We start from the raw sequence: 24,326 nt of genomic DNA on the forward strand, positions 1-24,326 counted from the left end.
TAAATATTAACAAACACTCATATGTGTTGTTATCATGAAAGGTTTGTCCTCCTTTTTCTCATCAATTCTGCTCCTTATATTCCTGGCAGGGCTGACTGGGAGCGGTACACTGACCAATATTTCAATCTGGGCAGTGAGCGTCATCATCATCATCATCGAAAAGTGTAGTGCTGGAAAAGCACAGCAGGTCAGGCAGCATCCGAGGAGCAGGACTGTCAACATTACAGGCATCCGCCCTTCATATGCTCAAAACGTTGACTCTCCTGCTCCTCAGAGACTGCTTGACCTGCCATGCTTTTCCAGTGCCACACTTTTTGACTCTGACTCTCTAGCATCTGCAGTCCTCCTAGTGAGTGTCATCAAGCCATTCAACCACCGAGGCATCACATTCTCCCAATCCCATTCTCAACTGACATCCATTCACCCAACTGAATCACCAGTTAGTGATCAGCAGGACCCACTCCCCTAACCGAGTCTGGTGGAGACTGTTTGAACTGGATGCTGCAATTTGGTCCTGCTTTTACACTTGCTGTTCAAACTTTGGCCAGAATGGGGCACTGTAGTGGTTCTGTGTGAACCGGCTTCAGACATTGTCATTGAAAACAAGAAATGCTGGAAATCACAACAGGTCAGACAGCATCCATGGAGAGAGGGCAAACTAAGGTTTTGAGTCTAGAATGACTCTTCATCAGAGCTGACATGAAGTTTGTCAGGGGGCGGGGTAGTCAATATGCAATAGATGGGGGAGGGGGGATGGCTATGGTGGGGTGCAGAGTGCTGCTGGTGAAAAGATGTTGATAGTTCAGGTTAAGCGATTGGACTGTGAGAATGTCAGAGTAATGGGGTGCCTAAAACGGCCAGACCGGAAACAGAAGACAGTCCCACTGGGATGGGGGAGGGTAGGGAGGACATGGTGACAGAAAAATGTAACAAATAAAGCTGAAAGAAAGGGAAGAAATGGGAGTGAATTCACAATTTGAAGGTGTTGAGCTCAATATTAAGTCCAGAATATGGCTATTGCAAGGAGGGGAGCATAATTTTAAGGTGATTGTAGGAAGGTTTATGGGAGATGTCAGAGGGAGGTTCTGACAGAGGTAGGTTCTGATGTCAGAGAGTGATAGGTACGTGGAATGCACTGCCAGCAGTGGTAGTAGAGTCAGATACATTAGGGACATTAGAGTGACTCTTGGAAAGGTACATGGACGATATTAAAGAGTATGTAGGTTAGTTTGATCTTAGAGTAAGATGAAAGGTTGGCACAACACCGAGGGCCGAAGGGCCTGGACTGTTCTACGTACTATGTTGGTCAGGCTGGAAAGTGCCTAGCCTGAAGATGAGATGTTGTTCCTCCAGCTTGTGCTGTGATTCACTGGAACACTACAGCATGGCAAGTACAGACATGTGGGTATGATGCTGTGTTAAAATGACCAGCTACGGGAAGGTCAGGATTATGCTTGCGCACGGACTGCAGGTGATCTGCAAAGTGGTCACCCAGTCTGCATTTGGTTTCTCCGATGTTGACTAGGCCTCGGTGGGTGCAGCTGTATTCACTTGTTTACTTGGAGTTGATGAGTTTTGCGGCACAGAAATGGCCTTTCGGCCTATCATGTCTGTACTGCTGTAAAGCTCTGGTGCTTCGGGTACTATTTAAATGTAGTGAAGGCTCCTGCCTCTACCATCTTTGCAGGCAGGGGGTTCCAATATCCACTAGCCTGTGGGTGAAAAAGATTCTTCCTTAAATCTCATAAAATCCGTTCATGTTTTACCTCAAACCTATGCCCTCTGGTTATTGTGCCCTCTATTAAGCTAAAAACTTGCTTCCTCTCTGTAATTTTGTCCACCTCAACCAGTCTTGTCTGGTGTAAGAAAACCACTGCAGTAACATCCTTCCCCTTTTAGCTTCTGCACAGTTCGCACCACCACCTGGTACCCATTGTCCACCTTTGTGTTTTTTTTTTCCCCGCTATTACAAACACCTCTGTACAACCACAAAATAATTCCACTCATGTCCTCCCAGCCTCTGAACCAACCTGCTCAATAGTCAGTCTCTCTCCAACCTGAATGATTTCACTTACAACAAATCTGGGTAACGTTATTGTGACAATGGTGTTTTGGTCCTCACACTCCTGTGTCTATTTACCTTGTTGTTGTGTTCGATGATTTGCAGCAAGATGGGATCCAGTGCACTTTGACCGGTCATGTGGCTCAGCAGCAGTGGCTCCCCCCCAGAGGACAAGCTGTCACAGAGGATCTGAGGAGTTACGAGAAACTGGTAAGGAGGGCATTGTTGTTCTGGAAAATACAAACTTTAATGTGAAAACGAAACTGTTTGAAGTCAGAGGCTTTGATCTCAGCCAAGGACTTTCATCTATTTATAAAAAGGAAAATGCTGTAAACCATTTATTTCAAATCCTTCTGTTGTTTATTTTCCATGTTCAGGTTATTCTACACTCACTGTAAATAATTGCTCCCCCCCGCCTCTTCTGGAGTCACTGACTCTAAGCAACTGTCCCTCCAGTGATCACGCCACATGCCTGTTATCCTGCGTGTCAAGCACCATACAGCCTCTCACACACACGTAGCCCAACTGACAAGGGTCAGGAGTGGGTGTGCTGACCAACATCCCACCCATGGGTGCTGAGGCCAGTTGGAGCGTGTCCCATTTACACTCTCAATGGGGAACAGTTCTGATTAAAGCCAGAAGCCAACAGACAGCAGCAGAATGTAGCTCAGTGCATGAGATTTCACTGTGAGATATTCTGTCTGCTAGCCCTCCTGTGAAGCCATCATCTGGAGGTGCTGGTGTTGGACTGGGGTGGACAAAGTTTAAAAATCACACAACACCAGGTTATAGTGCAACAGGTTTATTTGGAAGCACTAGCTTTTGAAGCACTGCTCCTTCATTAGGTAGCTGATGAAGGAACAGCACTCCAAAAGCTAGTACTTCCAAATAAACCTGTTGGACTATAACCTGGTGTTATGCGATTTTTAACTTTCTCCTGTGAAGAACCGTGTGTACTTTGTGACATTAATGGTGCTATATAAATTCAGTTGGTGATCGTTTGGATTGCCTAATGCATTCAAGCGGAATTCTTCTCTCCAACTTGTTAACACTGATAATAATCCAGATCAAATATTATCCCACAGGACACTTAGAACTGTAATGGAATAGGGGTTTTCCACTAGCCAGTAACATCCCTTTCCGATTTATCGGTCCCACTTTCTAACCATTTCCTTAGCCTGTTTCATGAAGTCACGTTGTCAGGATTAGGGGGTCACTCATGTCATGCTGAGATGAGGAGACAATCCTCATTCAGAAGGTTGTGAACATTTGCAATGCTGTATCCCGCAGGGCTGCGGGTGGTCTGTTATTAAATAACTTCAAGGCTGAAATCAACTGATAGTTGGTCTTTCAGGAAGTAGATGGGAGAGTGAACTTGAAAAAAAATTGTTCGTAATCACACTTTCTAAAACATTTATTCTTCCATGGAATGTGGGTGACGCTGGCTGGGTCAGCACCTATTGCCCCGAGACTGACTGGCTTTGCCACTGTAATTTCAGAGGGCAATTAAGAGTCAACCACATTGTACCCATATTCACATGTAGGCCAGACCAGATAAGGTCAAGAGATAAAACAACTGCAGGTGCTGGAAATCTGAAACAGGCACTGAAATTGCTGGAGAAACTCAGCAGGTCTGACAGCCATTTGTTGAGAGTCGTAGAGATGTACAGCACGGAAACAGACCCTTTGGTCCAACTCGTCCATCCTGACCAGAGAGCCTAAATTAATCTGGTCCCATGAGCCAGCATTTCGCCCATATCACTTTTAACCCCTTCCAGCCCTTTTTTGGTTCACTCATGGGATGTGGGTATCACTGGCTGGGCCAGCAGTTACGGTCCGACCCTAGTTGCCCTTGAGAAGGTGGTGGTTAGCTCCCTTCTTGAGCTGCTACAGTCCACCTGCTGTAAGTTGACCCACAGTGCTCTTAGAAAGGGAATTCCAGGATTTTGACCTAGCCACAGTGAGGGAACGATGATATATTTCCAAGTCGGGATGGTGAGCGGCTTGGAGGGGAACTTGCAGGGGATGCTGTTCCCATGTAATATACCCTTGTCCTTCTAGGTGGAAGTGTTTGTAGTTTGGAAGGTGCTATCTGAGGAGCTTTGGTGAACTCCTGCAGTGCACCTTGTAGATAATACACACTACTGCTACTGAGGGTCAGTGATGGAGGCAGGGTGTTTGTTGTGACCATTCTTCAAGAATGGTGTTCCTCTATAAAAAGACATCAGTAAACCTGTTGGGTTTTACAACAATCGATGATAGAGAGAGGGTCCAGAGACGAGCTTCAGGTTTTATTAAGAGAATATCAAACATTCTGCCACTGTGGGAATTGAATTACCACAGCATCACCATGGCCGTTTCTTTAATCATTTGTGGGGTGTGGACATTGCTGGCTAGGCCAGCATTTATTGCCCATCCCAGATTACCCAGGGGGCAGTTAAGAGTCAACCACATTGCTGTGGGTCTGGAATCACATGTCGGCCAGACCAGGTAAGGATGGCAGTTTCCTTCCCCAAAGGACACTAGTGATCCCGATGGGTGTTCCTGACAATTGGCAATTGATTCACGGTCATCATTAGAATCTTAATTCCAGATTTTTATTGAATTCAAATTCCACCATCTGTCACGACAGGATTCAAACCCAGGTCCTCAGGTTACCAGTGCAGTATTAGTATCATGAGACCATCAGCCACTCCTTCTGCTATACTAGACAAATGAGATTACTACCCACACATCCCTCTACTGAATGGTGAAGCTGATTCAGTGAGCCAAAAGGTCTACCCTTACTGCTATTTATTGTGTTCCCCCAGAAGGGTGTTTAATTGTCCCTTGAATACACTTTTCACCAGTTACATCCTCTCCTGGTGATCGTTATGGGTACCTTACTGAAGAAGTTATCCATGATGTAGGAACCCTTCACTCCAGTAAGTAATCCAAACAGGATGTCATTCAAATTGTCTTGCTAAGATTCTGGAATAAAATTCCACTAATCAGGCTGTTACAATTGGCCTTTAATCCCAGTATCCCAACCCCCAGATTCCTGAGGAAAGCCCTGATGAGGAGGCTACTCCAATTAACAGCAGAACCCAAAGATCCAGCGGGGGAATTTTGATTCCAATCAGCAAGTTGTTACAATTGGTATCCTGCTGCCTGTAAGGGCAGTGGAAATAAATTCAAATGTAATTTTCAAACAGGAATCAGGTAAGTTGTTGAAAAGGAAAAGAGGGTGCAGGATAGCAAGCAGAGGACAGGGGATTATTGGGTAGGTTGTTCCACAGTGCTACCACTCCCAGCGTGAGGCCTTCTGTGCTAACATTCAGTGAAATTTTGGAAAGTGCCTGCGTGTAGGTGGTTGGTTGGTAAGGATGTGTGTGTGTGGATCTCTGAATGTAATGGGTGTGTGTGATTGAATGTAATTAGTGTATCTGTATGTGTTTGAGTGTAATTAGTGTGTGTGCGTGTTTGAACATGTGTTTGAATATAATTAGTGTGTATGAGTGTGTTTGAAAGTAATTAGTGTGTGTGCGTGTTTAAATGTAATTAGTGTATTAGTGTCATCTGCGTGTGTGGCTACTAAGGATAGCTGGTCGTGTCGTTTCGTGGCTAGTTGGTGTTCATGGATGCGGATCGTTAGCTGTCTTCCTGTTTGTCCTATGTAGTGTTGTGTGCAGTCCTTGCATGGGATTTTGTACACTACATTGGTTTTGCTCATGCTGGGTATCGGGTCCTTCGTTCTGGTGAGTTGTTGTCTGAGAGTGGCTGTTGGTTTGTGTGCTGTTATGAGTCCTAGTGGTCGCAGTAGTCTGGCTGTCAGTTCAGAAATGCTCCTGATGTATGGCAGAAAATCCCATGCAAGGACTGCACAAAACACGACATAGGACAAACAGGAAGACAGTTAACGATCCGTATACACGAACACCAACTAGCCACGAAACGACACGACCAGCTATCCTTAGTAGCCACACACACAGACGACAAGCAACATGAATTCGACTGGGACAACACTACCATTATAGGGCAAGCCAAACAGAGAACAGCCAAGGAATTCCTAGAGGCATGGCACTCATCCACAGATTCTATCAACAAACACATCGACCTGGACCCAATATACCGGCCACTACAGTGGACAGCTCGACTTGACAACCGGAAGCGGCAGAGACAGGCCACTATAAATGCCGGAGAAAACAGCAGAGAAGCGCTTCACAGGAGGCTCCCAAGCACTGAGGATGTCACCTAGACAGGGGACGAAACGTTTGCAAGACAAATTCCCAGCTCGGCGAACAGAACCACAACAACGGGCATCCGAGCTCCAAATCCTCTCCCAAACTTTGACAATATGAGTGTGACAGTGTGAGAATGCACGTGGTTGTTCCATTGTGGAGTTTCACTGTGAGTGTGTGAGTGTGAGAGTGCAAGAGTGTGGTTGTGAGTGTGAGTTTGACAGTGTGAGCATGAGAGTGTGGTTACAACAGAGTGTGAGAGTCAGTTTGATAATATGCATGAGATGTGCGAGAGTGCAAGTGGCTGTGAGAGTTCCAGTGTGAGTATGTGAGTGAGAGAGTGTGGTTGTGAGAGTGAGTGTGGTTGTAAGGAGGGGTCTGTGTGTTCAGAATGGCTGAAACCAACAAACGCAGAAATTGCTGGAGAAACCCAACAGGTCTGGCAGTATCTGTGGAGAGAGAAACAGAGTTAATATTTTGAAATTTGTTTTTGTCTGTTTCAGATCTCCAGCATCTGCAGCTCTTTGGTTTAGTTTATAATGATATTGAGGAATGCTGTTGTGCCTTCACTAGCTGGACACTGCTGGATTGGACATGGTCATGGGAGACATGGAGTGGGAGGAGTGGTGGGGGTGGAGGGAATGGGGTTATCCTGTTTTCTGTGGAACTGCACTTGGATCCCAATCCGTGACCTTCAGCAGCTCAGAAAGGGAAAAAAAAAGAGGAAAGAAGCCAAAAATAGAAACCTCAGATGAGACAAGATCATTCACCAATAAAAATGTGTTCTCTCCTTGTAAATATTTTTATGATGAACTCATGCCAGACTCTAAACACTATCCAGAAGCTATAATCTGTTAGAGCTGTCTCAACTTCCGCTTAATGAGTGATCTTCAAAGGTTCTGACTGAAGACTACTTATTGCTACTCCACTCCAGTCTGGATTGATGCATTTCCTCCATTCTGTGTTCACAAGGCCAGCCCTAACCTCCAATATTTATGTTCTGACAGGATGCCGACAACTCTCAGTTTAGTCTCCTGTTATGTGATGTGAAGAACTTTAAAACCAGTGACGAATACTCCGTTTACATTTCTGGCAGACTCGTGACAGATTCATTGGTGGCAGTAAGTACATAAGCACCCCATCACAAACTCTTTCAGTCTACAGAAGCCAGGCCCATCTAATAATGCTTGATTACTGAACTTTTCTCAATGGAGACCTTGTCATTGTGCACTTCTGTCAGAGACACCTCGGTGTGAGTGGTATGTGTCCTCACTCACATGTATCAGCTCTGGCTCACTGGCAAAGCACTGTCAATTCCGACTGAAACCTGCTTTGGCTTCCAGCTGAGTACTTAGTATAGGCTGGCGCTCCCACTGCTACACTGAGTGCTGAACTGTTGGAGGTGCCACCTTTCAGAAAAGACAGGAAATTCAAGGCCCTGTTTATGCCAGAAATGAGCAATCTAGCTGATCTCCTGTTCAGATCAAGAGCAAGGGTGGATCTCCCTGATAGCCCAGGCCTCTATGTATTCCCCAATTAGATTGCTGGCGATTGCTGTATGTGGGAGCTTGCTGTGCACAGATTGGCTGCTATATCTCCTACATTATGGCAATGGCCACACTTCATAACTAAGCTATGGAGGTCTTCAGGATTGAAGATGACTTCCTTCTGCTGTCGTTCTGAGACGGCCAATAAAGCTCAATCTGTGACCTGCAGATTCTGTCACATGTGGGGCACGTGGCCCTTGAAGGGACCGTCTAGTCGATTTACTTGGAGGTTTGTGTGCTCCCTCTTTCAGCTCAGGAAGGGCTTACGCCCGAAGCGTCGACTCTCCAGCTTCTCGGACGCTGCCTGATCCGCTGTGCTTTTCCAGTGCCACACTTTTCAACTCTCACCTCGGGAAATTCCCAATGGAATCTCTCAATGTGTTTGGTGGCTTCTGATTTGAATAGCCAGAGCATGTGAGAGACAGAGAGTATTTGAGGACCAGGATCTGTAACCTGAGACTAAGATGTGGTTTACTGGGCAGCAGTGATTCCTATTGGTTACAGATAGAATTGCCTCTGGTGGTTCCTTCACAATATTCTCCAAATACAGAGGCAGGAAAGATGATACCAAAGCAGCACCGCCTCATGAGATAACTTACCCATCATTGAGGCCAGACACCCTAATAATCAGCTCCACGAGGTTTGTAATCTGAAACCAACCTCCCGAAGCAACTGCTCCAACTGGGGCTTAGTGTCAGAGAGTCATATAGTCATTGAGATGTACAGCACGGAAAGAGACCTTTCAGTCCAACTCGTCCATGCCAACCAGATATCCAAACCTAATCTAGTCCCACTTGCCCGCACTTGGCCTATATCCCTCTAAACCCTCCCTATTCATATACCCATCCAGATACCTTTTAATTGTTGTAATTGTACCAGGCCCCACCACTTCCTCTGGTAGCCCGTTCCATACACACACCACCCTCTGTGTGAGAAAGTTGCCTCTTTGGTCCCTTTTATACCTTTCCCCTCACACCCTGAACCTATGCCCTCTAGTTCTGGATTCTCCAACTCAGGGAAAAGACCTTGTCTATTCACCCTATCCATGCCTCTCATGATTATACAAACCTCTATGAGGTCACCCCTCAGCATCCGACACTCCAGAGAAAACAGCCCCAGCCTGTTCAACCTCTCCCTGTAGCTAAAATCCTCCAACCCTGGCAACATCCTTGTAAATCAATTCTGAACCCTTTCAAGTTTCACAACATCTTTCCAATAGGAAGAAGACAAGAATTGCAAGAGCAGAATCTATTTGGGAATCTCCTCGAAATCTCCCTGAAGAGAATCCAACTGACTCATGGGAGACCTTGGCTTGTCAGTCAGGCAAATAGAAACAGCAAGTTAGCTCTGAAGAGCAGGCAGTATGGAGATGGTGATTAGGTATTGAAAATCTTTCCTTTGCACCAGCCTGAGAGGGAAGAGAGTGGGCCTCAGTTTAACATTTTGTCCTGGTGCACAACCACTATCACATTCCCTCGGTGCTGTCTCTAGAGTGGGGCTCAGATCCAGAGGCAGGAGTTCAGAACCTATATGTGGCCTTCAACTTCCAGCTCAATTCCTAAATATCAAACTCTTAAAAATAATTTGGAGTTCCACACAGAACATTCAGATAATCTCATTTTCAGGATAATTTCAGAGGGGTTAATGGTGCCTGGGTTTGATTTATATCCCAAATGCTTTCTGTATTACTTCATCCAAAAGGAGACAAAGCCACATGCCGTTGCAAACTGTGTCTCATTATTGTACTGTTGCAGAAAGAAACTTCATGACAAAAGCCACAATCCCTGAAATCATCATTAAAACTGATAGGGAAACCGCTGGAGTTCAGTTTCCATCTGCAGCACAGAGACTGAAATCAGTGGAATTTAATAAATAGGTTCAATATGAGCTTTCCTTCCTTAATCTAGAGGAGTCGATGAAACAATAACCTTAACGTGGAATAAATATTATGTTTCGAGGCCAAGCTGAAAATGTTGGCTCGCAGGTTGGTAAATCCTCAAAGTACAATGATGTAACGTGTAGAACACATTAAAACACAGGCACACGCACACACACACTGACCTTCCACTGTCTGTTTCCTTTGTCCTTCCAAAAGAATATTAGATAAATACTTGAAGTGGAAAGCATGTTTCTTGTATGTATGTGTGTGTGTGGGAGTGGAGGGAGGGCAGTGGGGATGTGGGCGGTGTGGAGCCGGGAGAGGGGAGAGATGTGGGGTTGGGGAGGTGGGGGAAGGGCAGTGGGGGAGGGGGAGGGGAGGTGAGGTAAAGTGGTGGGATGGAGAGGTAGCGAGGAAAGGTGGAGGAGGGAGATGGGGGAGTTGGGTGGTGGAGAGAGGGGAGGTGGGGGAGGAAGGTGGGGGTAGGGAGGTGGTGAGTCATGGGGAGGGCAGTCGGGAGGTGCAGGGCGGGAGGAGACTGAATGGAAACTACTCTCCACTTTCTTACAGCGAATGTTTTTTTGTTTCTTAATTTTCAGCTCAAGTTTAGGTCTCTGCTACTCGTTACCACGGCAACCCTTGACATTTGGGAGCCCAGAGCAATGTTTCTAAAGGAGTCGGCCCGGAGCCGGGAGGTGAGTCAGTCAGTATTCTCTGTTCTGGGTCACAGCCCGGCACGTCTCTGACCGGGGAGATAATAGAGTACTGGGCTCAGGAAACATCAACCTGACAGGATGGAGCTGAGGTCAAACTGAGCCACAGTGGGATGGAGGACGCTGAAAAATGATAAAATCACAGTATCTATTCGGCTAACAGAGGCTATTCGGCCCATCTTGTCTCCGCCAGTCTTCTGATAGATCCCCTCCCCTCCTGGCATTCTTCTGCCTTCTCCCGGGGACCCTGCATGGTCCTACTTTCTGGATAAGTCCAGATTCCTCACTTGAGGACCAATCCAGAACCTCACCACTCACTGCCTGGTGGAGATTTGTCCTTGCTTTCAGTGCTCTCGAGGGATCAATCTCTCCCCATCTAGCCTTCATGAGTCTGAAGACTTCAGTCAGATCCCCTTTACTCCAAAGAAGCCAGTCATTAAAACAGGACTTTTACAGACATAAGATCTCCAGGGAGGGACAAAGAGTTTAACCTAATAGACAGCTTTCACTATAAGTTGCCCCTTGATAAAATACTATTCCTGGGAACACATTTACTCCGTCAACAAGTGGGTTACAGCCATTTCCGATCTACCAGTCTCCCACACTTTGTAACCATCAGAATATGATGTATCTGCTGACCTGCAACTTCTCTCTCTCAGTCATATCTTTTACACGTTTTTTTCTAATAGGGAAACCTTTATTTTTTAAAATGTATTATCTTTAGGGTGTTTTCTCAACCTGCATTTAGACAATTCCAACTAAGGAAATAAAACTATAATAAGCCTGATGAATTCTCGAAGTCGTGACTGTCCCCAATGTTCTTTTGGAAAGGAAACCTGTCATCTTTACCCCAAATGTGACTCCAAATCCACAGCAAATTGGTTGACTCTCAACTGTTAGGGATGGGGAAGAGACACTAGCCTTGCCTGTGATGCCCACATCTATTAAAGAAATAGATTTTACTTTAGGTTTTAAAGGCATTAAAGAGCATGGGGGAGAACGAGGGAATGTGATATTGAGATAGAGGATCAGCCACAATCACATGGATTGAGAGAACAGGCAGGGGGTCTGCATGGCCAACTCCAGCTCCCAGTCTCTCTGTGATTGGAGGAGCAGGGAGGAGTTTGCAAAGTTGCCAAGGGAAATGGTCCAGTCAGATTTGCTTTTGTTTTTTATTATATTTTCTGTTTCAATGGGAGTAGGTACAGCTTCTGTCTCCATTTTCATTCAGGTTTCAGATGGTGCAGTGCTGCCCTCTAGTGGACAGATCTGCATTACCTCAAAACAATTAATCTAATCTCCAGAAATTAAAGAACATAAAACCATAGAATCTCCACAGTGCAGAGGGAGGCCATTTGGCCCATCAAGTCTGCACTGACTCGGCAAACAGCACCCCACTCTATCCCATTTACCATTGCTATACCACCTGGCCTGCACACTACAGGGCAACTTAGCACGGCCAACTCACCTAATCTGCACGCCTTTTGACTATGGATGGAAACCACATCCAGTGGAAACCCACATAGACATGGAGGAAAACATACAAACTCCACACAGACAGTCACTCAAGGTTGGCATTGAACCCAGGTACTGGATTAGTGGTGCTGGAAGAGCACAGCAGTTCAGGCAGCATCCAACGAGCAGCGAAATCGACGTTTCAGGCAAAAGCCCTTCATCAGGAATAAAGGCAGTGAGCCTGAAGCGTGGAGAGATAAGCTAGAGGAGGGTGGGGAGAGAGTAGCACAGAGTACAATGGGTGAGTGGGGGAGGGGATGAAGGTGATAGGTCAAGGAGGAGAGGGTGGAGCGGATAGGTGGAAAAGGAGATAGGCAGGTCGGGCAAGTCCGGACAAGTTATGGGGACAGTGCTGAGCTGGAAGTTTGAAACTAGGATGAGGTGGGGGAAGGGGAAATGAGGAAGCTGTTGAAGTCCACATTGATGCCCTGGGGTTGAAGTATTCCGAGGCAGAGGATGAGGTGTTCTTCCTCCAGGCGTCTGGTGGTGAGAGAGCGGCGGTGAAGGAGGCCCAGGACCTCCATGTCCTCAGCAGAGTGGGAGGGGGAATTGAAATGTTGGGCCACGGGGTGGTTTGGTTGATTGGTGTGGGTGTCTCGGAGATGTTCCCTAAAGCACTCTGCTAGGAGGCGCCCAGTCTCCCCAATGTAGAGGAGACCGAACTGATACAATAAATGATATTAGTGGGTGTGCAAGTAAAACTTTGATGGATGTGGAAGGCTCCTTTAGGGCCTTGGATAGAGGTGAGGGAGGAGGTGTGGGTGCAGGTTTTACAGTTCCTGCGGTGGCAGGGGAAAGTGCCAGAATGGCAGGGTGGGTCGTAGGGGGATGTGGACCTGACCAGGTAGTCACGGAGGGAACGGTCTTTGCGGAAGGCGGAAAGGGGTGGGGAGGGAAATATATCCCTGGTGGTGGGGTCTTTTTGGGGGTGGCGGAAATGTCGGCGGATGATTTGGTTTATGCGAAGGTTTGTAGGGTGGAAGGTGAGCACCAGGGGCATTCTGTCCTTGTTACGGTTGAAAGGGTGGGATCTGATGGCGGAGGTGCGGGATGTGGACGAGATGCGTTGGAGGGCATCTTTAACCACGTGGGAAAGGAAATTGCGGTCTCTAAAGAAGGAGGCCATCTGGTGTGTTCTATGGTGGAACTGGTCCTCCTAGGAGCAGATACGGCGGAGGCGGAGAAATTGGGAACACGAGCTGGCATTTTTGCAAGAGATAGGGTGGGAAGAGGTGTAATCCAGGTAGCTATGGGAGTCGGTGGGTTTGTAAAAAATGTCAGTGTCAAGTCGGTCGTCACTAATGGAGATGGAGAGGTCCAGGAAGGGGAGTGAGGTGTCAGAGATGGTCCAGGTAAATTTAAGGTCAGGGTGGAATGTGTTGGTGAAGTTGATGAATTGCTCAACCTCCTCGCGGGAGCACGAGGTGGCGCCAATGCAGTCATCAATGTAGCAGAGGAAGAGGTGGGGAGTGGTGCAGGTGTAATTACGGAAGATCAGCTGCTCTATGTAGCCAACAAAGAGACAGGCATAGCTGGGGCCCATACGTGTGCCCATGGCTACGCCTTTGGTCTGGAGGAAGTGGGAGGATTCAAAGGAGAAATTGTTAAGGGTGAGGACCAGTTCAGCCAAACGAATGAGAGTGTCAGTGGAAGGGTACTGTTGGGGACGTCTGGAGAGGTAAAAACGAAGGGCTTGGAGGCCCTGGTCATGGCTGATGGAGGTGTAGAGGGATTGGATATCCATGGTGAAGATGAGGCGTTGGGGGCCGGGGAAACGGAAGTCTTGGAGGAGGTGGAGGGCGTGGGTGGTGTCGCGAACGTATGTGGGGAGTTCCTGGACTAGGGGGATAGGACAGTGTCAAGGTAGGTAGAGATGAGTTCAGTGGGGCAGGAGCATGCTGAGTCAATGGGTCGGCCAGGGTGGTCAGGCTTGTGGATCTTGGGAAGGAGGTAGAACCGGGCAGTGCGGGGTTCCCGGACTATGAGGTTGGGAGATCTTCTGAGGTGATGAGGTTGGGAGATCTTCTGAGGTGATGAGGTTCTGTATGGTCTGGGAGATGATGGTTTGCTGATGGGGGGTGGGGTCATGGTCGAGGGAAAGGTGTCCTCGAGTTGGCGTTTGAACCCAGATCCCTGGCGCTGTGAGGGCGTAGTGCTAACCACTGAGCCACCGTGCATTCCTGTAGCGTTTTTCAACAGCTTCTTCCCCGCTGTTATCAGACTTCTGAATGGATCTCTCCAACTTCAAATGTAATGTTGACTTCACTCTTTGTGCACCTTCTCTGCAGCCACAACATTGTATTCCTCGCTCTGTTCTATTGTCCTAATGCATTTTGGGTAGTACGATCTGCACACAAAACAAAAATCTTTTCACTGTACCTAGGTATATGTAACAATAATAACTCAAATCAAATGATCCTAAAACATCCCAAAGCACTTTGGGACCAGCAACACCATTATTTTGTTTCCTGAAGTGTAGTTACTGCTGTAATGTAGGAAATGCAGCAGGCGATTTCTGCAGAGCAAGCTCCCAATCACAGCATTGTGATAATAGCCGCTGGTCTCCTTCAGAGAAGGAAGCATTACTCACAAGTGCAGGGGTGCAGTGGGCTCAACAGCCCCCAAGAAAATTTGCTCGAGTCATCCAATTGGAGAAAAGTTGGAAACAGAATGGAAGGAAATGGTGAGAAGGAGCACGCGGGTGTCCACTGACACCCTGGAGTTGTGACTGGCCACTTGAGTGTTTCCTTCCCTGCTGGAGAGATTGGACCATCTTGTGAAAAAGAAAGTAAATAATCAGCACATTAACACACTGTAATGGAAATAATGGATGAATTGTCCTGTTAAAATGGAGTGGATATGGATTCTACTATAGAAGCTTCAGTTTCAAGCCATTTGCTCGCATCCAATGGTTTTGTACAATCTCTATCCATGTTCCACGTTGCAGGCTCTGGCTGAGCACGCACCAGTAAATAAGGTGTTTTTTTTTAACCTTCTCAGACATAACATATGACACACCTTCAGAACAGGTAAGTTTTTAAGCTAGGCCTTCTGGCCCAGAGATAGGGTAACTACAAAAAAAATAAAAAAAATAAAAAAAAATGGAAGGAAATGGTGATGAGACATTCCTCCAATCACACGCTGGTTCGACGACTTGCTTTTGTTAGTGAAACATCAGCAACAAACGTGGGAGAGAAACTAGCCTGCAATACCAGGGATAGCAGATTCAGCTTGGCCTGTATTTACTAGACGGATGAGAGGGCTGGATAGACTAGGTGATGCTTCCCCTGGATGGGGGAGTCCACAACTGGGGACATAGTTTCATGGTACAGATGAGGAAAGATTTCTTCACTCATAGGATAGTGAACCTGTGGAATTATTTCCCAAAGGTAGCTGTGATGGCCAAATCACCAGATATTTAAGAGATAGATTTTATTTTAGGTTTTAAAGGCATTAAAGAATGTGTGTGTGTGTGTGTGTGTGTGGGGGGGAAGAAGAGTGGGAATGTGATACTGAGATAGAGGATCTGCCACAATCACATGGAATGAGAGAACAGGCTGGGGGTCTGCATGGCCAACTCCAGCTCCCAGTCTCTCTGTGATTGGAGGAGCAGGGAGGAGTTTGCTAAGTTGCCAAGGGAACCATTTCCAGGGGTTGAGGGAGTGGCGGGAGTTGGGTAGTATCAAAAACTACCTTTGGCTGGTATGGCTGTTGTCAGGGTAACCAAAGCCAGAATAGTCTTTTTACCAGACGCAACAGATTTTTCTGTGAGGGAGGGGAGAGGAACAGAAGGTCGTGGAGGGGTGTGGGGGAAGAGGGGAGATTGGAATGGGTTGCAGAGAAGAGAGAACAATTTTAAAAGGTATCAACCAAGGAATATTCAGCTCACTACCATCCAAGAAAACTTTGACTCACCAAAATCATGAGTTCCTTGTAAAGGAATGTGGAATCCAATTTAATTAACTATGATACATGGAAAAATACAATGGATCGACTTTATTGAACAGTTAATTGTTAAATTTAAATCTGAGTTGGTGATTGGAGATGCAGTAACTGGTTTACATCTTCCAGCTTTGTAAGGTTATTGTGTTTCCACAGAACAATGATCTCACCAATTCACAGGTGTTTTTATTATAACAGATTCTTGTGGGTGAAGGGACTATTATTTTGAAAGAAATCTTGCATTAACTTAAACCTTCTACCAATTGAAATACCGTATGGTGTCTAAAAAAATTAGTGTTTTGCTTTTGTATTGTGGCTAAATGTTTCATGCAGAGTTGGTAATTATAGAGGGTATTGGTGAATTATTCCAATTCTGTTTCTAGGTAAATCGATATACCCCTTATGTTATCAACATAAAGAGTATTGTAACTATGATGCGACATAATCTAATAAATTAATGAGAATGAAAAAGGCGCCCTTCAAAAGCAAAAGACAGCCCCTCGAAAATCCAAAAATATCCTTCAAAACAAAAATCACAAGAAGCCCTCAGAAAAGAAACAGATCCTTTAGGAAATCTGTCGTCCTTGCTCCAGACAATGTGCGTTGTTCCTTACAGCTCCCAAGGCCAAATAGGAATCGGGAACAAATGCAGAACTTGCCAGTGATACATACATCCCGTAAAAGAATTCCTTTTAAATGTGTTTGGTCCATTTGAATCTCAGCTTTCCATTTCAACCACTGACACTGATCAGACATTTGAGTATAGGCGTTGGGACGATGTGTTGAGACTGTACAGGACATTGTTGAACCCCCTTCTGCAATACAGTCGGTTCTAATATAACACAATAGACCAGAAGTTGTGCAATCTCACGGTATAAGAAAATCGCGGAATAGCCACGCCTTTTAAACTAATGGGGCTGGAATCCTGTTATAGCCAGTGCAGGTAAGGAAGGTACGTGTTCTACAAATAATGGTCTAAATTCTTCAATCAAGTTAGAGCCAATTCATGTTAAAGAAACACATATTATAGCAGAACCGACTAGATGGTGTCCAGGTCGAGTTGTCATGTTGTACGAAAGATATTACTAAACTGGAGAGGGTTCACAGATTTACAGGACATTGCCAGAATTGGAGGATTTGAGTTACAGGAAAAGGCTGGATAAACTGGGACTATTTTTTTTTAACTGGAGCATAGGAAGCTGAGGGGTGACTTTATAGAAGTTTATGAGATCATGAGGGGTATAGATAAGGTGAATGGTAGATGTCTTTTCTCAAGGGTGGGGGATTTAAAGACTAGGGGGAATATTTTTAAGGTTAAAGGAGAAAGATTTTAAAAAGACATGAGGAGAAATTTACTTACACATGGAATGGTTCGGGTGTGGAATGAATTTCCAGAGGAAGTGCTGGATGCAGGTACAGTTACAATGTTTAAAAGACATTTAGATACGTACTTGGATAAGAAATATTTGGAAGGATGTGGGCCAAGTGCAGGCAGGTGAGACAGGTTTAGTTTGGGAAACTTGGTCAGCATGTACTGGTTGGACCAAAGGGTCTGTTTCCATGCTGTATGATTCTCTATGAGTCACATTACAGGTTTTTCTTCCTCGCACAGATCATGTACCTTTGGAAGCATGATATTTCTGAACATGCAACATTCCCTGAGTGTATAGGAATGTTGGAACATTGGAAACAGGGGGGAAGTCCATAATACACAGGAGCAGAAATTAGCCCATTCAGTCCATTGAGCCTATTCTGCCATTCAATCCATGGTTGCTAAGTTTCTCAACCCCCTTTCTCCCCATAATCCTTGATCCTCAAGAACCTATGTATCTCCATCTTAAGTATACTCAATGACCAGGCCCCCACAGACTCATCACTCTGTGGCAGAAGTAGTTTCTCTTTATTCTCATTCTAAAAGGTCTTCCCTTAGTCTAAGGCTCTGCCTTCGGATCCTAATCTTGCCTACCAATAGAAAGATCTTCCCAAAATCTACACTGTCCAGGCCAGTCAGTATTCTCTAAGTTTCAATTAGATTCTCCCTCATCCTTCTAAACTTCAACAAGTATAGACCCAGAGCCCTCAAACGTTCCACATATGTTCAGCTGGTCATTCCTAGGGTCATTCTCGTGACCTTCGCTGAACATGCTACAGGGCCAGTACATCCTTCCTGAGATTATAGAACATAGAACATAGAACATAGAACAATACAGCACAGAACAGGCCCTTCGGCCCACGATGTTGTGCCGAACTTCTATCCTAGATTAAGCACCCATCCATGTACCTATCCAAATGCCGCTTAAAGGTCGCCAATGAATCTGACTCTACCACTCCCTTGGGCAGCGCATTCCATGCCCCCACCACTCTCTGGGTAAAGAACCCACCCCTGACATCTTCCCTATACCTTCCACCCTTCACCTTAAATTTATGTCCCCTTGTAACACTCTGTTGTACTCGGGGAAAAAGTTTCTGACTGTCTACTCTATCTATTCCTCTGACCATCTTATAAACCTCTATCAAGTCACCCCTCATCCTTCGCCGTTCCAACGAGAAAAGGCCGAGAACTCTCAACCTATCCTCGTACGACCTACTCTCCATTCCAGGCAACATCCTGGTAAATCTTCTCTGCACCCTCTCCAAAGCTTCCACATCTTTCCTAAAGTGAGGCGACCAGAACTGCACACAGTACTCCAAATGTGGCCTAACCAAAGTCCTGTACAGCTGCAACATCACCTCACGACTCTTGAATTCAATCCCTCTGCTAATGAACGATAATACTCCATAGGCCTTCTTACAAACTCTATCCACCTGAGTGGCAACCTTCAAAGATCTATGTACATAGACCCCAAGATCCCTCTGTTCCTCCACCTGACCAAGAACCCTACCATTAACCCTGTATTCCACATTCTTATTTGTTCTTCCAAAATGGACAACCTCACACTTGGCAGGGTTGAACTCCATCTGCCACTCCTCAGCCCAGCTCTGCATCATATCTAAGTCCCTCTGCAGCCGACAACAGCCCTCCTCACTGTCCACAACTCCACCTATCTTCGTATCATCTGCAAATTTACTGACCCACCCTTCGACTCCCTCCTCTAAGTCATTAATAAAAATTACAAACAGCAGAGGACCCAGAACTGATCCCTGCGGAACTCCACTTGTAACTGGACTCCATGCTGAATATTTACCATCTACCACCACTCTCTGACTTCGACCGGTTAGCCAGTTTTCTATCCAATTGGCCAAATTTCCCTCTATCCCATGCCTCCTGACTTTCCGCATAAGCCTACCATGGGGAACCTTATCAAATGCCTTACTAAAATCCATGTACACTACATCCACTGCTCTACCCTCATCCACATGCTTGGTCACCTCCTCGAAGAATTCAATAAGACTTGTAAGGCAAGACCTACCCTTCCGTGCTGGCTGTCCCTAATCAAGCAGTGTCTTTCCAGATACTCGTAAATCCTATCCCTCAGTACCCTTTCCATTACTTTGCCTACCACAGAAGTAAGACTAACTGGCCTGTAATTCCCGGGGTTATCCCTATTCCCTTTTTTGAACAGGGGCACAACATTCGCTACTCTCCAGTCCCCTGGTACCACCCCAGTTGCCAGTGAAGACGAGAAGATCATTGCCAACGGTACTGCAATTTCCTCTCTTGCTTCCCACATAATCCTAGGATATATCCCGTCAGGCCCGGGGGACTTGTCTATCCTCAAGTTGTTCAAAATGTCCAACACATCTTCCTTCCTAACAGGTATCTCTTCTAGCTTATCAGTCCGTTTCACACTCTCCTCTTCAACAATACGGTCCCTCTCGTTCGTAAATACTGAAGAGAAGTACTTGTTCAAGACCTCTCCTATCTCTTCCGACTCAATACACAGTCTCCCACCACTGTCCTTGATCGGACCTACCCTCGTTCTCGTCATTCTCAGGTTTCTCACATACGCATAGAATGCCTTGGGGTTATCCTTGATCCTATCCGCCAGGGATTTTTCATGCCCTCTCTTAGCTCTCCTAATCCCTTTCTTCAGGTCCCTTCTGGCTATCCTGTATCCCTCCACTGCTCTGTCTGAACCTTGTTTCCTCAACCTTATGTAAGCCTCCTTCTTCCTCTTTACTAGACATTCAACCTCCCTTGTCAACCAAGGCTCCCTCACACGACCATTTCTTTCCTGCCTGATCGGTACATACATATCAAGGACACGTCGTATCTGCTCCTTGAAAAAGTCCCACATTTCCACCACATCCTTCCCTGACAGCCTATGCTCCCAACGTATGCTCCTCAAATCCTGTTTTACAGCATCGTAATTTCCCTTCCCCCAATTGTAAAAACTTCCTTGTTGTGCGCACCTATCTCTCTCCATAACCAAGGTGAAAGTCACAGAATTGTGGTCGCCATCACCAAAATGTTCACCCACTAACAAGCCCACCACTTGTCCCGGTTCGTTACCGAGTACCAAATCCAATATGGCCTCCCCTCTGGTTGGACAATCTACATACTGCGTTAGAAAAGCTTCCTGGACACACTGCACAAACACTGCCCCATCCAATCTACTTGATCTAAAGAGCTTCCAATCAATATTTGGGAAGTTGAAGTCGCCCATGACTACGACCCTGTGGCTTCTGCACCTTTCCAAAATCTGTTTCCCAATCTGTTTCTCCACATCTCTGCTGCTATTGGGGGGCCTATAATAAACACCCAACAAGGTGACTGCACCTTTCCTATTTCTGACTTCAGCCCATACTACCTCCAGAGGCAGATCCCCCTCAAACTTCCTTTCTGCAGCCGTTATACCATTTCTAATTAGCAATGCCACCCCCCCTCCTTTTTTACCACCCTCCCTAATCTTACTGAAACATCTGTAACCAGGAACCTCCAACAGCCATTCCTGTCCCTCATCAATCCATTTTTCCGTGATGGCCACAACATCGTAGTCCCAGGTACCGATCCACGCCTTAAGTTCACCCACCTTATTTCTGATACTCCTTGCATTGAAGTATACGCACTTGAGCCCATCTCTGTGTCCGCAAGTAGTCCCTGTCAGTGCTACCTTCTCCACAGCCTCCCTACAGTCTTGGACATCCTGACACACAGCTAGCTTACTTGCTGGACTACAAGTCCGGATCCCATCCCCCTGCCAAATTAGTTTAAACCCCCCCCGAAGAGTGCTAGCAAACCTACCCCCCAGGATATTGGTGCCCTTCTGGTTCAGGTGCAACCCGTCCTGTTTATACAGGTCCCACCTTCCCCAGAATGCAGTCCAATTGTCCAAATATCTGAAGCCCTCCCTCCTACACCATCCTTGCAGCCACGTGTTCAACTGCACTCTCTCCCTATTCTTTGCCTCTCTGTCACGTGGCACCGGCAACAACCCAGAGATGACGACTCTGTCTGTCCTAGCTTTTAGCTTCCAGCCTAACTCCTTGAGCTCTTGAATGACCTCCCCACCCCTCTTCCTACCTATGTCGTTGGTGCCAATGTGTACCACGACTTCTGGCTGCACACCCTCCCCCTTAAGGATTCTGAAGACACGGTCCGAGACGTCTCGGACCCTAGCACCTGGGAGGCAACAAACCATCCGAGAGTCTCGCCCATGTCCACAGAACCGCCTGTCCGTCCCTCTAACTAGAGAGTCCCCTATAACTAGCGCCCTCCTCTTCTCCCCCTTTCCCTTCTGAATCTCAGAGCCACAGACCCCTTCACTGCAGCTTACACCTGCAAGGCTGTCCCCCCCAACAGTTTCCAAAGCTGCATACTTATTTTTTAGGGGAACGACCACAGGGGAACCCTGCACTGCCTGCTTCTTCCCCTTCCCACCTCTAACTGTTACCCAGCTGCCTCTGTTCTCTGGCGTAACTATGTCCCTGTAGCTTCTATCGATCACCCTCTCAGCCTCTCGAATAATCCTCAGCTCATCCAGCTCCAGTTCCAGTTCCCTAACTCGTTCGGTGAGGATCAGGATCTGACTGCATTTCCTGCACACGAAGTCGGCAGGAGTATCAGTGGTCACCCCTACCTCAAACATCCTGCAGGAGGAACATTCCACCGCCTGCGCTGCCATGACTGTACACTGTCTCCAAAAACAAGAACACTGAGTCAATAACCTGTGGACTTTAAAGTTAGGTTAGAGGAGGAGGGTGGGAGGGAGGCCCTACGGAAGTAGGACCTGGGGTCTAGAACACACCCACTCAAATACTAATCACTTACCTTCCCGCCCAGCTATGCGCTCCAACCTCACTTCCGCTGCCCGCTACAGGTAAGTAATTTTGAAACAAACTGTCTTACCTTAGCTGTAGTCTCCCGGGTTCGTTTTTCCTCGGCCGCTGCTCCCACTCAAATGACCGTTGGTGATTAAAGGGGGAGTATTTATACTCACCGTTCTCCTTCCCGGCTGCCCCTCTGTTTACCGTCACTTCCTCTGCTGCTCCCGCTCTTTTTGTGAAGAGAGAGAAAAAAAAACCGCTGCCCGCTACAGGTAAGTAATTTTGAAACAAACTGTCTTACCTTAGCTGTAGTCTCCCGGGTTCGTTTTTCCTCGGCCGCTGCTCCCACTCAAAATCAAGGCCCAAAACAGTGCACAATATTCCAAATGTGGTCTGACCAGAGCCTTATAGAGCCTCAGAAGTACATCCCTGCTTTTATATTCAAGCCCTCTCAAAATAAATGCCATTGTTGCATTTGCCTTCCGAACTACTGACTCAACCTGCAAGTTTACCTTGAGAGAATCCTAGACTAGAACTCCCTAGCCTTTTTGCACTTTAGACTTCTGATTTTCTCCCCACTTAGAATAGAGGCATGGGCTATTTTCTTTCTAACAAAGTGCATGACCTCACACTTCCCCATGTTGTATTCCATCTGCCACTTCTTTGCCCACTCTCCTAATCTATCCAAATCCTTCTGCAGCCTCCCTGCTTCCTCAATGCTACCTGTCCCTCTACCTACCTTTGTATTGTCTGCAAATGTAGCCAGAATGCCCTCAGCACCTTCAGCTAAATCATTAATGTATAAAATGAAAAGTTATGGCCCCAACACGGAGCCTTGTGGAACACCACTTGTCACTGGCTGCCATCCTGAGAAAGACCTTTTTATCCCCACTCTCTGCTTTCTGCCAGCCAAGCTTCTGTCCCTGCTAGTATCTTGACTGACACCATGGGTCCTTATCTTGCTCAGTAGCCTGCTGAGCGGCACCTTGTCAAAGGCCTTCTTGAAGTCCAGATAGATAACATCTATTGGCTCTCCTTGGTCTAACCTGCTCATTATTTCCTCAAAGAATTCTAGCAGATGTGTCAGGCATGACCTATTCTTGATTAAACCATGCTGACTTTGCCCTATTTTACCATACACTTTCAAGTATTCAGAAATCGCATCCTTCACAATGGATTCCAGGATCTTACCCACAACCGAGGTTAGGCTAATCGGTCTGTAATTTTCCATGTTTTGCCTTACTCCCTTTTCAAACAGGAGGGTCATGTTAGTGATTTTCCAGTCCTCGCGGATTCTCCCTGATTCTAGCGATTCCGGATGGGGAAGGGCTTGATCTAAGTCAGTCAGTGATATAACTGATAGTCGTGACTATGTGAGGCAGTCTGAGACAGAGGCAGTGAAGGAAGCAGCACTTTGTATTCAGCTGTAGTGACATATCGGGGTCAGTTAGCTGGACTGCCACTACATGACAGAGTAACACCAACAGCACCGGTTCAATTCCCGCACCGGCTGAGGTTACCATGAAGGACTTTCCTTCTCAACCTCTCCTCTTGCCTGAGGAACAATGACCCTCAGGTTAAACCTCCACCATCTCTCTCTAATGAGATAGCAGCCCTCTGAGACTTTGGGAAATTTACTAGCAGTGTTTATAGAGAGAAAAAAAGTTGAATTACTTTATAATGACTGCATCAAGATTTCTGGTTGTACAGTCAGTCATTGTAACCAGACTGCAATGGTTACAATGTTACAGACAACTCAGTTCAATGCAGCAGGGGACAGGAACAAACTGAGCCTTAGAATAAGCTCAGACCAGACCAAGGTACAAACCTCCACCCCTTGACCAAGCCCACACCATTTTATCAATGGCTGATCAACATTTCAACACCATTTTCCCACCTCAAGCTCCATATCTCTTGATCCCATGAATTGCTGTTTGGTTTGGCTCCTAAATACTGAAGAGGAGACACTGGCCTTGAAACATTAAATCTGCTTTCCTCCCACACATGCTGGCAGACCTACTGAGTTTCGCGAGCAACTTTTGTCTTTGCTTGGCACCTAAGTGACCTAGCTCCAATTTTAAGACAATGTCCCCTTTGTTCTTGATTCTCCTACCGAGAGAGAGTGATCTCCCATCTCCCAAATATCCAATCATGTGATGAATAAAGGCTCAGACTTCTCCAGTCAAAAGGGTGGCACGGTGGCTCAGTGGTTAGCACTGCTGCCTCACAGTGCCAGGGACC

General features: G+C 46.4%; 1 protein-coding gene and 1 long non-coding RNA gene across 3 annotated transcripts in view; one reads left to right on the plus strand and one right to left on the minus strand.

Annotated features, from left to right (window-relative positions):
* Positions 1 to 24,326, plus strand: part of itga11a (integrin, alpha 11a) — a 197,126-nt gene that overhangs the window by 167,422 nt on the left and 5,378 nt on the right. For both annotated transcript variants that reach the window (XM_072565257.1, XM_072565258.1), the window contains 3 exons: positions 2,168 to 2,272; positions 7,290 to 7,403; positions 10,308 to 10,403. In XM_072565257.1, coding sequence (XP_072421358.1) covers positions 2,168 to 2,272; positions 7,290 to 7,403; positions 10,308 to 10,403 — 315 coding nt within the window. The remainder of the gene's footprint in view (positions 1 to 2,167; positions 2,273 to 7,289; positions 7,404 to 10,307; positions 10,404 to 24,326) is intronic.
* On the minus strand, positions 331 to 10,038 carry LOC140469046 (uncharacterized). The gene is made up of 3 exons (XR_011955933.1): positions 9,891 to 10,038; positions 2,141 to 2,251; positions 331 to 1,712 (listed from the first exon to the last, which is right to left on the minus strand). It is a non-coding gene; the product is annotated as an uncharacterized lncRNA (long non-coding RNA).

This window comes from Chiloscyllium punctatum, chromosome 48, assembly GCF_047496795.1.
Source record: "Chiloscyllium punctatum isolate Juve2018m chromosome 48, sChiPun1.3, whole genome shotgun sequence".
Classification (NCBI taxonomy): domain Eukaryota; kingdom Metazoa; phylum Chordata; class Chondrichthyes; order Orectolobiformes; family Hemiscylliidae; genus Chiloscyllium; species Chiloscyllium punctatum.